Below are 16,413 nucleotides of genomic sequence, written 5' to 3'. Positions count from 1 at the left end.
TCCCATGGTCTCTTGTTAAATCATGCAGCATCTAAAGCAAACAATTTCTCAGTTCTATAAGAGGTGACTGTGTCAAACTGATGAAACAAAAAGAACATGTTACATGTTACCAGGGGACTTAACAGTGACAGGAAAAGGCTGACCTAACAAATGTAGTAATATTGGAAACTCTTCTTTGAGAAATACAACCACCAAGGTAACATAAGGCAATAACAGCAGATACCAGGAGGTAGTCTCCAGATACAAATCATGCACTGGAGAAGAGACCAAGAGACCACATTTCCACTGGTGCCCTCAAGTCTCTTCTTCCAGCAGCACCAGCTGTGCTAGATACAACGCTGCTGCAGTCATATAGCTGCTCTGCTCCCTCCTCCTGTCCCATGAGAAGGGGTCTGGGTGCCCTTAGAAATCTGTCATTGGGTGCTCTGAAGATCTGTGTGATATTGAACCCCTTTATAAGTCTTGGGTAGATGATATTCACTGGCAATGTGTCCAATGGGATAAATACATTTATACCCTTCTAAATCCTATGAAAATACCTGTCAGTAGTAACTTAAATATAGCCATTCATCTTTACATGACTCTGGTCTGTGTATTTAAGAGCAGACAGTGTACTTGGTTTGTACAGCATATTCTTACATTTGTCTTAAAACATTAACAGCCTCTTTCTCAAAACTCATATGAGAGCCTTTCTAATGTTATATTCTTATATTCTTACTGCTACTATTTAAACTCTCTCCTTTGTATCCCCATCTGCTTGTTTAACATGCTAAGTAGGAGTACTGAGTTATATTTAAATAGTAGTGTTGATATGAATGGCTATCAGAAACATTTACACTTGAAAACATTATGTAATTTAACTTTCTTTTCATCTAACTATAGTTTCATCAAAAATGTTTACAATGTTGATTTTTGCAGTCAAAAGGTGTTCCATAACTCTTATTTTTGCTCCCTACAAGCCCTCTGACAGGGGAAGAAAGATGTAACCATACCAAAAAATTATCAAAGTGTGGGAGAAAGTAAAAATATTTCCCTGTTTGATTATCATATTTGAATATTTTTCCATCTGTTTCTTTGTCTCATTTTATCTTGCTTTCCTTTTTAATCTTAACTCTGAAAATGGCTTTTTAAACTAATGTGGTCACAGAGAAGTTCAGCTCTTTTTCATGAGTTTCATATCTAATTTAGAGGTCAGTTTCAACCATCCACAGATTATTCTTTCCAAACTCCACAACAGTACATGACATAGCTTCTCAGAGGAGCTACATTATTGAGAATTAAAATACAAAATACAATTTTATTTACCAATTGATGAAAGACAAAATAAAAGACTCATTTTTTTCTGTCTTCCAGGGTGTTTTATAAAATGGTTGTTCTGTATTGAATGAGAAAATCATCACATTTTTATATAAAAGTTAGAGACAATTCCACCTAGACAAGAGGATTTGAAAATAAAATATGTAGAAATGTCTGAAAATAATAATGTGGGTAATACCCAATTGATAATCTTAAATGTAATGGATATAGAGTGCCATGCCTTTCTTCAAACTCAAATAGAAAAATTGGATTTAAGGGGGGAATCATTAAGCCAAGTTCCATGAAGTGAGTTATACAGTATTACAAACTAGATAGCCCCTTCTGATTTAAAAATATTTGAACTAATGAGGAAAATAAATAAATAAATAAATAATAAAACAAAACAAAACAATGAGTGCAAGAACTACATTAGCCAAAAGTGTAATTATTTAGGGAAAAGAAGGTAGAGACTAAATTCTTCCTGAATACATTATAGAAGGAGAGGTGGCAAGCAAAGAAATCAAGCAGACACTCTATTCCACTTACATTAGGTCTAAACTAGTATATATGGCAATTGTTACTATCACTGTTATTAGAGATAAACTAAGTGTCTCAAAAAGGACAGAAAGAATTACTGACTATACCTCTTTTTCTCACAGAGCTACAGGATGACTAGCTTACTGCAGGCACCAGAGACAGATGAGAAGAATTTCACCCAAAAGAGTACATAATAGAGCAGAAAGATAGGATGGAAGTGCTATCTGAACATTTTTGTTTTGTATAGATCAAGAAAAAAAATGGGAAATCATATAGAGACACAGCAGGAAGAGATTTTCTGCTATTGGTATGAAAGATAAAGGACTTATGAGTTTTGGTTTGCTTTAAAGAAAAATATCTGCTCTTAGAGTTTGTGAGGCAAAAAAAAAAAAAAAAAAAAAAAGTAAAAAAATAAAGTAGCAAGTTATATACAGCTCAGCTCTAAGGAAAAATGAAGTAAAAAGAAAATGTGATGGTTTATTTGACAGAAAATAGGGACAATCGAGAAAGTTTAGGAAGGAGCTAAGTTTCAGCCATGTTATATTCAAGTTGAGTTCAAAATATTGAAAAAGCAACATCAGAAAAATAAAATTAACTGCAGATAGGGTATAAGGAAGGAACGTGATGAAATAGCACAGCATTGTTTTTTTCTCTTTGGGAGAGCTGTGAAAACAGAACAGATTGTATAAAATATAAAGCAGAGAAGACCAGCAAGTCAAAAACACCATCTTCCCCACAGTAATCCCCAAAGTCATGCAGGAATGACTGCAAGAGGTACTGAACATGATCAGCCCAGAACAGGATTTTACAAACCTCTCCAGTGTCCACTTACAGCTCCTAAAGTGTCTTCATTTCTACTTCCTGATCAATGAGCAAAATCAATAAGAACAGACAGACATTCCTCTTCCAGGTGAGCACAGGGGATGGTGAACTCTGGCAGCAAGGAGTTCAGACTTTGTTAAAAACATGTGGACAAGCATTGGTTTCTGTGGAGCAAAAAGTCTATGCTATTTGCATTGTATGAAAGTCTTCTTTTCATACTTCTGCCTGTAAATACCAGTTATCACCTCTTCTGACTGCCTTTTTACCAACAGCCTTGAACATGTCAAGAACGGCATCATGAGATTACTCACTGTAACTGAAAAGTGCTCATAGAGTTGATAAGTTCCACTCTTAAGAAATATAAGAAATATAGCCTGTTAGCATCTATTTGACGTATGGGTCCCTTCCAACTCAGGACATTCTATAGAGAATTTAGCAAAGGAACTAATAGTAACTTGAATATTTGGGGTCAACACCCGAATAACTTCTCATGTTGGAGTTCTTTTTCTGCGCACCTAACATTTCAACAGTCACTAGGTAACTTGCGATGCCTACAGCTGTAGTTAAGACATATTTTCATTCTTCAGAAATTTTCTCCACCCTCCTGATCCCATGCTGGTCACATATACATGTCCTTACTTGACATATGCACAAGATCAGCCCTGTTGAGAGGACCCATTCCTGGAGCTGTGCACATTTTAGCTCTTCCTTGTTTTTTTTTTTTTTTTCTCAGCTACAGACCAGGATGTACAAAAGGGCATTTACAGTGTGTTGCCCACCTACAGCTACATGGAGATGCTGCTGTCTCTTAAGATACAGCGGATAGCTTTGTCCTAAGCCTGTGCAGTGGCACCAGGTTGTTCAGTTCAATTAATTTCCTTCTGTGACAAAGAGAGCCCCACCCATGTTGTGAATCACGATCCTTGGGAACTCCAGATTTCTCAGATAAAATTTTCTTCTGTCTCCTCTCTGGTTACCACAGTATAAACATTCCAGTTTAGCAGTATGTAAAGCAACATGGGATATGTTCTGAGTTCAGTGAGGTTAATATACATTTACATTATATACTACATATATAAAACGTATTCCTGTGTGTATATGTACATGCTATGAAGTGTTGTGTAATGCTATATACATTACACTTCATCTGCATTTTTACTGTTTGGAAGATCCTTGGTCTCCCAAGATCACAGGCAGTGAACAGCTTACGAAGCATCTGATTATTAATGACTACATGCTAATTTGCAGAAGTGCCCATAATTATCATATATGGATACTTATGCAAATAAAATTCATAAATTCATGTTAATGCAGTCAGTAGAATTACCTAATTAGCTTTAAGTGTTAGCTTCTATCTTTCCATGGTGATGAATTAAATTCAAAGAGCTTTAGTTTCAGCTCCAGTTTCACTGACAGTGTCTAAACAGTATTTTTCATGTTGGCCAAATACTTTGGGTGTCATTTATTTATTTTTTATTATTATTATGCTGCATCGTTGTTGTTGTTGTTGTTGTTGTTATGTTATTTTTTTTCCCTCAAACACTTCTTTTCACAAAAAAGTTGGCAAGCAATATATTAAGTATTCAGAAGATGAATAGAAATCCCATGCAACTTCCAAACAGAAATTTGGAACAAATGCATGAACTTCTTTTTTTTTTGAGAGATGTTAACCAGGTAACTAGCATGGCTATATTTCAATCCTCTGCATTACAATAAGTCCCAGCTATGTTTTAGCCCTCCTACTGCTTCCATCTAGTGATTGTCCATTAACTGAAAGGATAGGTGTGTAGTTTTAGAACAGTAAAGTATACTCCAGACATCCAAATGTCTGTAAGTGCTCAACATAACTAAAGAATTACACTGGGCAGTATTTATCTAATTTTTTTATTATAGCCATATAATTTCAATGCTCTCCTACTTTGTATTCTATATTAAACAGAGACACAAAGAGAACAATCTCTGTGTTTATTTGTAAATCCAATGTTTTGAAAATTTGCTGAATATGAGTAGTGTTTCAGATAGACGCAGTATAGATGTATAGTATACATGTCTAGATCCAAGACTTTTGTTCAATCACTTTTGTAACTAAAATGTTCAAGATAACATTTTAGTCATAAAATATTTTGGATTTTTTCTTATAAATCTTAATTGGCAATGAAATATTGTTTATGCAAAGACTCATTAAAGACTGCAGAATTTTATCTAAATCTTTCTTACCTTCATTTGAGCTACTGAGTATATTCAATGAAGATTAATTTCAAAGCACACAAGTTTCTATGTAAGTAGAAACTATTTCTACACAAATAATGTGTTGTTTTTGTTTTTTGCTTGTGTTTTTTTTTTTCATATACTAGTGGAACTATAAAAGTATACATGGCACCCTGTCATTTGTTTGGTAAAAGACAAATGGAATCCAAACCGTATGTGACTTGTTTTGTTTTAGATGTGACAAAACAGTATTCCCTCCCCTCCATTCATAGTTAGTTTTCAACTAGAGTTCACTCACAGTCATTTTACTGCCAGTGACACAGGTAAAGATTAACCCCAGGTTCATTTAGGCATTTCAGAGTTAGGAAAATAATCTAAACTAAACGTGTAGAATTCTTCCCCATTGAGGAGAAAGAGAAGCCAGTTTCTCAAAACCAATTTCTCTAACCAATTTCTTTCCATTTTCTTTAACCATTCTGTCTTTGAACAGAGAATGACTGTCTTTCTCTGTCTTTCTCTACTGACAAAGAAATGAGCTTGACTAGATAGACACTTTAGTGGCTATATTCTGGTTGAAATCTCTCTGTAGAGTCTACAGTTAATCTAATCAAATCCTTATACTTTTTAAATGGTGTTATGAAAAAGAATAGTTTTTTACATTTTTTAAAACTTATTTTCTGGTTTTGCAGAAAACAATAGTAATCTAAATTTGGCAATTAATTTTGCTAACCTTTCAGCAGGGGAAAAATACTGTAAAGGAACAACAATATTGTAAGGGAACAACATCCATTGTAGGCTAAGAAATAATCCTCTAACTTGTTTGTTCTAATAGACAAAAATAGAGAGTGATTTGAGCACAAAATATCATTTCAGACCTTTATGTTTCTCATATAGTGCACTGAATTACTGCTGATGATCACAGAGTCGTAGAATAGTTTGGGTTGGAAGGAACCTCAAAGATCATCTAGTTCCAGGCCCCCTGCCATGGGTAGGGACACCTCCCACTATGAACAACTATTCATGGATATTATATTCTGAATTGTTCAAACTGGTTAACACAATGTCTATTGAAAAATCCTCCTGTGCCCAACAAAATTTCATATATTCAAACTGCCTGTTTTCAGAGCATATACAACCATGTTTCTACCATCTGAAAGCAGACTTTTCAAAGAGCAGGATAACTTAATATTGTTATACAAATTTAATTGTGACTTATAGATTTTATTATATAGTCAATGATAGACTTTTTTTTTTATTAATGAAGAGTAAAGATTCGTATTTATTGTATCAGTCATATAAGTCAGAGGGCATCGTATCTACCCTGAAAAGCTGATGATGTTATCTGATCCTGATACTCCTGGAAGTTTATTAACATGATATCTCTTCAACTGGTAAACTGTTGTTTGTGTCCTTCCTGGAAAACACACAAAGCAACTAACAGCTCAAGCCCATCACATTATTATAGTTAATAGTAGCATTCAGCTTGCTGATCCAGCTAGCCCAGAAGTCTAGTTTTTACTGTTTCAAAGAAACCACTACCTATTAGTAGCAATTAATCTGCTCTATAAACATTTCCAAAATGGACTTACTGAACACCATGAAGATAAGTGGAAGTTCTCTGCCTCATTTGCTTTTCTTCCCCTATATTTTATATTAGATGTTTTGCATTCCAGTCCTCTCACAGGACTAATAATTGCAAACATCATACCTACATGGGAGCAATTTTCACTGCTGGATATGTTAACAAAAAGGAAATTTTAAGAAACCCAACTGCCTTCAGAGTTTTTCAGTGTCTAGCAGACCTTTGGGAAATGTTGCCTGCACTTAGTTTAAATGAGGAAATATTTCAGTTTTAATGAACATGACATGACCACTTGTGCATGGCAGTTTTTGGCAGGCAGCTTGGCATCATAAATGCCTTACTTTCTAAAAAACTCAGCACAGATGTAGGGTAGAACTTCTGATCCACCCCAATGATACAGAAATGATGGGTATCAATTTTCTCATTAGTTCTGACTAAATTTTGCAACTTCACAAAACCCCACAAAATAACAGAAGCATTTTCTTTAACAGCACAGCAGGTGTTGGCTAAATATCCTTACCAGTATGGCTTGCAGAAGAGCCGAACTCAATCTCTGGAGCAGTGCTTTCTGCACTCGTAGAAGTTGCTGGTTGTCTCAGAATAGGCTGATCCACCTCACCGCCTGCTGGCTGTTGCTGAGCAGTCCCAGCAGAGCTGAGAACCAGAAGAGACTTGCTCTGCTGTCCCACTCCCTCCTTGTGGAGACTGTGGTACTTTTGATTCTCTTTTCCAAAATGGAGACTAAACAAGTCAAAGGGTCTGCCCTGTTTATCAGCTATTTTCTCCCCAGGCTTCAAGTTTTGCTGAGAAAAAGTGCCACCTGACCTACCACTGCAATTGGGCCCATGGTCAGGAAGAGGACTTTCACTTAGAAGTTTTTTCAGCTCTTCCAGACTTTGTTCAGAAATGCCAGGTGTGAAGGACTCTGCAGTACTTCTTCCATGTGTGGTTGCAGTACTCTCCAGGAAGCCTGTCTTTGTCATATGAAATTTGCTGTCTTCATCTGTCCTACCCTGTTCTTGTATACACTCCATCTTTTCACTGTCCTCTTCCTTGTACACTGTGTCTGCACACCCAGCTTTTTCTGTGTTGTTGGCAGCTTGTACAACCATGGGCAACTTTGTTTTACCTGGTGTATCTATCTTCTTATGCATTTTTTCTATTACTTTTACCCCAGTGCCAGCATCTTCTGGGATTTCATGTGTTTCCCCAGACATGTCTTCTTTCATGTTGCTGACAAAATGGGAAATGCCACTACCCCCTCTGTCTTTTTGCACTGGAGGAAAATTAGTCAGGTTTTGAATAGATTGATGTGATGGTGGTTCTGAACAACCAGTGATTCCTTGAAGATGATGAGGATCTGGGATTTTTGAGGTATGAGACAACTCCGTCTTCTCATTTTCTAACAGAGGAACATGCTTTGTGGTACCTTTGACTCCTCTGTTCTTTCTGAAACTACATATATTGTTGCCATCAACTTCGTCATTTGCAATTCCAGATGTGTTCTGCAACCAGCAATAAAATATACAACCAAATAATATGCATGAATGAAACAGAACATAGGAATGGTCTACTAGCACCAGCTTCATTTATTTTGTGGCACTTCCATCACTTCTTGGTCATGGAGGTCTTTGTGGTTACTTACTACCTTCAAATTATACTATTTGGATAAAAGGTTCCTACTGAAAATTGAGTGAGAAGGTCTTAGGTTTTAAAACAAAGCAATGTACCTTCATAATTTAATTTTTAGGCAATCTTAGTAAATGAAAATATAAGATGTACACTGTGTGACATCATTTGTCAAAAAAGACATGGCCTTTAAATATGAAAAAGTGTGTTTTAATCATTACATTTATACATGTTCTTGTTCATATCAAAAACATTTGTATTTATAAAGGAAATAAATAGCCTTAAAACAGAATGCTGCCAATCATTTGGGATTGTATGGGAAGTGAAACCTAAAAATAATCTGGCTTTAACTGAATTTCAAGGACCTAGTTTGGCCAAATAACCAAACTGCCAGGGCAGCTGTCAAATAAACAAATCTCTATTTGGATTATAATGAGGAAAGAACCAGAGGATAATATTTACCTTTATATTTGGCATTAATATGATTTACATTGTAGTGTTGGGAGCAGATTTCTAAATTTATATAAAAAATATGGAGATGGTGCAAAGAGAAGCAACAAAAAATAATCTGTTAGCATTATCCCACAGAATATCAAGAAGTATCTGAATCATCTCTCCTAAGTATACTGATAGGATCATTTTTGGTCCTATTACTATGGGTAATTACCCCATCACTGTAGGTAATTAATTATTTTACAAACTATCAAGGTAGGGATCAAATTCTCCATCTCGTGAAGTAACAGTGAAGACTCTGTAATACTATTTAACCAAAATATATATCACTCCATAGCTGATCACAAACTGTTATGTTGGTCACAAATACCTGCTCAAGCATTTATTAATGACTAAGCAACTTAGCCAAGAGTTCTTGGTTTGCTTGGGTTGGACTGGAATTAACACCTGTAAAATAACTGGGAAACTGAGAGATACCATCTTTGTTACTGCTCTTCACCTTTTCCACAAAGACTAGATTCTGTCCAATTTCTGAATTTGCAGAAGAAATAAGGGTCTGCACAGAAAAAAGTGAATGCCAGTCTGGATAAGGCAAAAGAGCTTCCTGCTGGCAGACAAAAGCATTCAGAAGAAAAGGCAGCAGTGTATGAGACATACGTGGAAGGAAACAGTCACATGGCTTCCACTAAGATAATTAATACCTCCCTTTTTCTGTATTATTCCTCCTATTTTCTCATTATGTTCACCCATTACGCTACTTTCCATTAATACCCCAGTCAAAAAGGCATAAGACCTTTTTTTCCTGAAACAGAGCTCAAGGAAAGCTTCCTTCCTCTCTTCCCCTTGCTCTGAATCTCTTTGATGCACTTTATTACAGCTTCTTTTGGAGCTTACTGGGGCATTCCTGCTAGCCCAGAAAGCAGATGAGTGCCAGCTCTCTAAGAAGGACATGACATTCTCTGCCTGTAACTCCCCCGCACATATCACAACCATGACTTGGTTGGCTCATTGAATCGACATGATTACTGTCTCATTGACAACAGAAGTCTTTGCTTACCTCAGTTTTAGCACTCAATTTCTAGTGATTCCATTTTATATTCAAAAAACTTTGGTTTATTCTCATAAAATGATTCTGGGTGTACTCTGATACCTCTACATGTTCACCCATGCAGAATAGGCCTAATTCCTACAGCTCTGTGTCATAACAGAATAAAAATGTAATGAAGATTCCTTCATTTACATTCAGTAATGTTCCTGAATAGACGAGCAGACAAGAACTGCTTATAATGGAGCATTTTAACATCCTCATTAGTAACACAACTCGAATGAAGCTGGGGAACTATTGATTGCCAAATGGAGTAACCTAAATCATTGTGAAATGAAAGAGGCATCAAATTAAATTTCTAGATATATAAAATGTTTTTCTGAAAGAAGAGAAGAGTTTCAGCTATGAAAGCTATAATCGTTAGAGGATTGCATTTTTAATGAATTTATGAAAAATATTTACTTAAACATCCTCCGCGGCAAAGGCTGCCATCATTAAAATATTCAGATTTCCTCTTTATGAAGTCTTCATATTTCCTTTGTCTTCTTCAATAGCTTGAAATCAGTAACATAACATAACAATATGTGCATTTCTGCCCTGCATTTGTGTATTCTGTGCTTAAAGATAACTACTGAAAATTCTAATGTTAGATGCAAATCTTGTCAGTTGTCCCTATTGTAGATCTTTGAAAATACGTTGAAAATAACTAAATATGAACACATCCTTTTGTATAATACTTAGATATTGAAGTCAGACAAAGAGTAGTTCATGTAAGAAATGTAAATGTAAAACATCAGAAATCTACCTGTTCCTGTAGTTAACCAAGCTAAATGATTTCCTGAACACAAGGTTCATATTATAATCTTTACCAAAACAAATTCCTTCTGAACAGAGAAGAGAAGGATAAGGACTGGCCACTTGTATATCCATTAATGGAAACATTTCTTTGTAATAAAATTCTAATGATCAATGTGGCTATAGTACTCTGCAAAGAATTTATTTTCTTTACAGGAGTTGAGACACAGTTGAGTACTGCATTTTTATCATAGAATATTTATCATAGAAAAAGGATATTGTGCCCATTGCTCTTAAATAAAAACACTGACCTTTTTTTGCATTTAAAGAAAATAAAATCTTACATTTACACAGAGAAAAATCTATGCATTACTTAGGACCCTCAGCACAGGGCACTCTGTGATTTTGTCTCTGTGTAAGAATGATTCTTCTAAATAAACTGAGATATGTACATGTATGAATTTTCATTTTAAAGTAATTTCATGGCATTTTCTGAAGTGGACTAATGCTGAAGTTTTTGCAAGGTACAATTATAGCATCCTTTCATATTAAAAATAGTCATATGCACGAGTTATGATACAGCCTTACTATCTAGTAGTTTATGTAGAAACTACTAGTTTCTACATAAATTACTACTACTTTTATCTAGTAGTTTACCAGAAAGAGTCTAGTGCTTGCACACAGAGGCAGAAGAACCCAGGATATAGGACCTAAGAATTTTCTCATTAATTTATTATTTCTAGACAGTTTTGTTTACAGAATACAGAATCAAGTAAAGTATCTTTCAAGTATCAGCTTGAAAGACTTAGCTGGATAGTGATCATGACTTAATTTCATTGAACCATGTGTCCTGTTACGCAGAAAGGAAAATAGAAATATTCATGGCAAAAGTTCTAGTTATTTTTATGTCATTACTGAAATTACTGAATGTTCCTACATTTTTGTTGCTGTGTGGCAGCAATTAACAGGAGCTACTATAGCTACATGAAAGTTCTTTCAGCCAACATTTGTTTCAGAATCATTCATGGGGCTGGGTTTTTCGTTTGTTTGTTTCTTATTTTCAAATATTTACTGACACACTAAATCAAAGATCTTGAAAGTTTTGAAGTTTTCTTCTCTTTCTTAAGTCGTAAATACTCAGGTGGTGATTCAAATATTCTTGCCAGCAAGGTTATTTCCAAAATGTAAACAATGTATGCAATACTATGCAATAAATCTAAAGTTTAGGTTTTCTAAAAGATGTATCTGATGTTAAATGTCATTGATAGGTATCGGTACTCTGCCAGGTCTTTACTTCCATTGGGACTTCTTGCCCCAGTGCTGTAACTCATGCTGGCACATTGATCCCCTTTGCAAAGGGGATTTGGCCTTAGAAAGCTTTCAGTAGAGGTGAACCACTGTGAGTCCTACAAGGCAGGTAGTCTAGGGGTGAAATAGACTTAATGTCTTGTTAATAAATAATTTAAATTCACACAAATAACAGCTTTGCATGTCTTCACTTGATACCTAGTGTATCATGTCATGTGCACAAGTGTCTGGATGTCTGTGACTATCAACAGAACAAAGTTCTCAAACTACAAAGTGCAAAGTGCAAACTACAAGGTACTACAGTGCTTCAGGGCTACACTTGTGTGTTACAACACTGTATTATATAGCACTATAAAATATAGCACTGTAAAAGTAAACACTGTAAAATATAGCACTATACAAAGTATAGCACAAATACGATTGTATTAGGGTGCTACACAAGAGAATATCCTGCTGTTCAGCTCTCACATGACAATGGCAGGTAAAAGGTGTAGAGAACAGAAGACAGTATCAGCAAGCAAATATTTCAGCCCTGTGCAGATGAAATTGCTTGCTCTACTTAACCCAATTACATGCCACTGCTGGCATGTCGTCAGGCTTCTACAGTTGAAAGACATTTTATATCTTGTGGCAACACAAAAGCCATACATCTAAAGCAATTTATCTCAATCAGTTTGTGTTCACTTCTAAGCTTTGTACAAGCTCTGAAGTGGAACATTAACTATATCATGAAATACAGCACTGCCAAAAGGCAGTTCGTCTGTAAACCTGCCAATCCACAAGCCAAGAACATTTGGAAATGTAAAGGGTTGCCTTTGGGAGGAATAATAAGCACAGGGATATCTGGTGTGTGGAGCAAGTGAAAATCCAAGACAGTTCTTGAACCTTTGCCTTAAAAGGTTTTTATAGATGACTCAAAATATATCTGCAATGTACTATGAGACAAATTCAGAGGTTGCAGAGGGAACCTTCTATTTTTTCTTACTTTTTGTTTCCTTCCTGACCTTAGGAAAGAACTCAAACATTATTGGGATTTTTAAACCTCTCTAAAAAATCTACTGACAGAGAGAGACAGAAAAATGAGAAAAATAAATAAATAAATAAAATAAATAACAAAAAATTCATACTATAGCATGTGAACGGGGAAAAAAAAAAAAAAGGAGCAAAGAAATATGGTTTAAAAGATTCCCTAAGTAACTGCAGATGAATAGCTGCACTAGGATTTATATCACAGAGGAAAGTGAAAGAGAGAACACTGAAACTCCAGCAGCAGCTTTTATATATATAGTCAACGAGATAACCCAATGTTTCTGCTACCGGCTATCCAAAAACTTAATGCAGCAATTCGGCAAACAGCACTGGTGTATCAATCACATTCTTGTTTTCTCTTTTCTTTCAGATTATTAATCAATTATTAATCAATTGTATCCATTATTTAGTTAAGAGGTCAGGGAGTAAGGAGGTGAAATTGTGATGGTCTTCCTCCGTTATCAAGATTTTTCAAGAATGGAAGATTCATTGTGCATAGAACATCAAGACATGAAAATCTGGTATTAAAAATCAAAATTCTGTAAGATGTGATTGGCTGAATGTTTTATTTATTTAAAGTTAAATAGCTTCACAAGGGTTTGAATTTGTTTTTCTATCATAAAAGTCAGTGGTGAAAATTTTAAATTAAAAGTTTTCAGTCTAATTTCCAGTCTAAGAAAATCTTAAAATATTGTTCAAAATATGTTGACAACTGGCCTTATTCACATTGTTTGAACATTTCTCCAGACTTCAAAAGTAAAACAATTTTTGCATTACACTTCGATTATCTTTCAATTGTTATGGAACTATAAATGCTGAAGAACTTTCTGGCTGTTACCAGGTTACCCTTTTCAGCTTTCTCTGTTTGGTACAGTCAAGTTAATTAATGTTTGCATGTGGCAACAAATCTCAAAAACTAAAATTCAGGTCTTAACAAGAGGTGCTCCTTAAGACATTATATAACAGTGTACGTAAAGCTAGTACATCCAAGTCCAAGTTTTTTCCCTGTGTCTTCCCCTGACAGATGGAAAGAGTTACCCAGCTGCTTGCCCCAGCAACCAGGCAGCGAAGGAGCAGAGGATGATGGAATAATTATCTACTGCTGGGAATTAATGCAGCTTCACTAGAGTCACTGGAGCTACTCAGATTTATACCAGGAGGGAATTTGGCCCATGGAGTATAGAGCCACAGAAGACAGCACAGACATTACCAGGGAGTTGCTCTAGGAACAGAGAAGGATTTTGTGGTTTTTTTTTTGCTTGCAGTGCTAAAACAATGTATTCTACTGTAAATAGACACTGGTGGTTTTTCAGCTAGAGACATGAAGATCACAGCACATTGTCAAGTTATTGCTGTAACTAATTCCTCTCTCAGTGACCTTGTTTTATAAAGTGGTTCTCAGAGAGTGATTTACTGCTACAAAAACCTCCCTGTGAAGGACCTGCAAGTGGCATAAATATTAGGTACATGTGATTGTTTTGCAGTTAGAGAAGCTGTAAAGCACAATCTTGCCATAGGTCATGGGAAGATGTGTGGTAATGTTAGGAGCAGAAGCAAAGTCTCCTTTCGTTTTTGAAACTTTTAAATATACACAGGATTACTAATGTCCTTCATGGGAAAATGAATAGAAGAGTTTAGCTCACTTATTTTCACATCTGACCTCTGCCTTCCTCCGCTACTCCCATCCAAAGACTTCATGCTACATATCCAATTAGTAGATTAGCTCTCAAGGTCTCAAGATTCACTGCTTCAAGGCAGCAGAATCCTTGTGGTAAAGTTATTTGCAAATACTTTCCCTTGGACTGTGCCACCTGCAACATGTAAGAAAATTCCCTAAAGCAAGATAGACTCTCAAAATTAAGAAACTGATCCTGCTTTCAAAATGACTTTGGAACAGAAAATTACATTGGTGGTGTCATCTCCAACTTGCAGTGGTGTAAATGAGATGTAAGAACAGGACCCATTTAACACATGACTGATCCTCTTTCTGGAAGACATTTGCAAGGAAATGGACTTAATGATATACAGGATTTTTATGTCTAAATTCTATGACTCATTTCATATCTAAAGATGGTCTGGGAGGCAGTTAGTGACTCAGAGAAGGTATATCTCTGGCATAGTATTCATTTGTTCACCTTGACAAAAAATTTTAGTAGCCTCAGGAAGTCTGCCTTCACCTTTACTTCCAAGCTACCTTATATCTTTCTCAATATTTTAAATTAAACATTTTAATTTCATGTTTTCCATAATAATATATCTTGGACCCTACCCAAGATAACAGTGGTTGTTGTTTTTTGGTTGTTTGTTTTTAGTCTTGTTGAAAATATTTAATGCAACTTCAGGGTCAGAATCTAAGAATCTAAGCAGCTCCAGCTCCACTCAGCTCAGTAGAACAAATCAAGGGCATCACTTTCAGGTCAGACATTTATGTTAGTGGTTTCACTTATATTAATTATGTCAATTTACTTTTTCACAAATATTAATGGGTCAGATTTTAGACCTGTATTTCTGATACTTTTGCTAAAATTATAAATGTAGGAAATTAAAATGTGTTAGACTTGCTTTCTAAGGTAAATGGTTGTTTGAGCTTAAACCAGAAGTCTTTCTTTGACCTGCATCTGGCTCAGAATTAGACCATGCTCAATACACGTGCATGAAGACATACACATACACCACAATTAAGTATTCGTTCACTTAAAATCTTGAAGCGGATATTAAAAGTATTTTATATCATATTATCTGCTCAGATATCATTCACAGTCAGTCCCTTACCTCCTGAGTAAGATCTTCCTTTTCGTTCATGTCCACTTCATTCTAGTTCAAGTCACCATTAGAAATGGCTTGGTAAAATTCTAATAGAAGTACATCCTGTATTTATAGGCATGGACACAACAAAGGTTAGTTAAAACAGAATTGCTGTAAAGTTCTTTTCCCAGAAGGCTATGCAGGTGATGAACCATACAGAGCAACCCTAATGTGTCATGCCCAAGAGCACCACTTTCTGGAACAGTGTTAAAGTAGTAAAATAACAAATGCACATTATTAGCTGCCTGCCTGAAAACAAAGACAACTGAGTATAAAACTGTTTTGCTCAACTTTTCTCCTCACAAAAGGTTTTTTTTTTTTTGCTCTGTAGCAAGCCATTTTTGTTCTAGAACAGAAGCTATTGTTAGGCTCCTTCGAGGTAAAACCTATATTGGACTTTATAACAACAGTATGTTGTCAGGGCACAGAGGTAGGAATTTGAAAGGCACAGCACACTACAAGAACAACACAGAGTACTAGACTGCTGTTCTAGGTGTTTGCATGTAGCTAATTAATACTGGTGGATCTGTCTTTTTGGGGGGAAGGTTTGGGTTTTATATGTTTCTTTGTTGTTTTTTTTTTTGTATTTTTTTTTTTTTTTCCATCAGGTCTCTAAAATCATATCAGTGATCAGATAGCTAAGGTTGCCTTTCTTATACTTCTTTAGTTACCTGTTTTAATATGGATTCAAAGGACTATGTTTAACTGATATTTCATTCATCCAATTTCCTTTAGCTGACCTAATGTGGATGATTGTGTGTGATTACAGCCAGCAGCTGATCTCCCAATAAACTCATGTGAGCATCATGTTAAGAATAGCACTTCATCATGCAAAAAAAAGCAGGTTTAGTAATTTTTCATACTTTAAAGAAAAAAAATAATAAAATACTGAGTTTGTTAAAAT

General features: G+C 35.4%; 1 protein-coding gene across 1 annotated transcript in view; it reads right to left on the bottom strand.

Moving 5' to 3' along the window:
- Positions 1-15,506, bottom strand: part of LGSN (lengsin, lens protein with glutamine synthetase domain) — a 21,216-nt gene extending 5,710 nt beyond the window's left edge. Inside the window, exons 1-2 of the mRNA XM_032183593.1 lie at positions 15,477-15,506; positions 6,966-7,950 (exon numbers count right to left, since the gene is read on the bottom strand). Coding sequence (XP_032039484.1) covers positions 6,966-7,950; positions 15,477-15,506 — 1,015 coding nt within the window. The remainder of the gene's footprint in view (positions 1-6,965; positions 7,951-15,476) is intronic.
- Between the last annotated feature and the right edge of the window lie 907 nt (positions 15,507-16,413).

Source organism: Aythya fuligula, chromosome 3, assembly GCF_009819795.1.
Source record: "Aythya fuligula isolate bAytFul2 chromosome 3, bAytFul2.pri, whole genome shotgun sequence".
Taxonomy (NCBI): Eukaryota; Metazoa; Chordata; class Aves; order Anseriformes; family Anatidae; genus Aythya; species Aythya fuligula.
The sequence above is the reverse complement of the archived record's forward strand: the minus strand, read 5'-3'. Positions and strand labels throughout refer to the sequence as shown.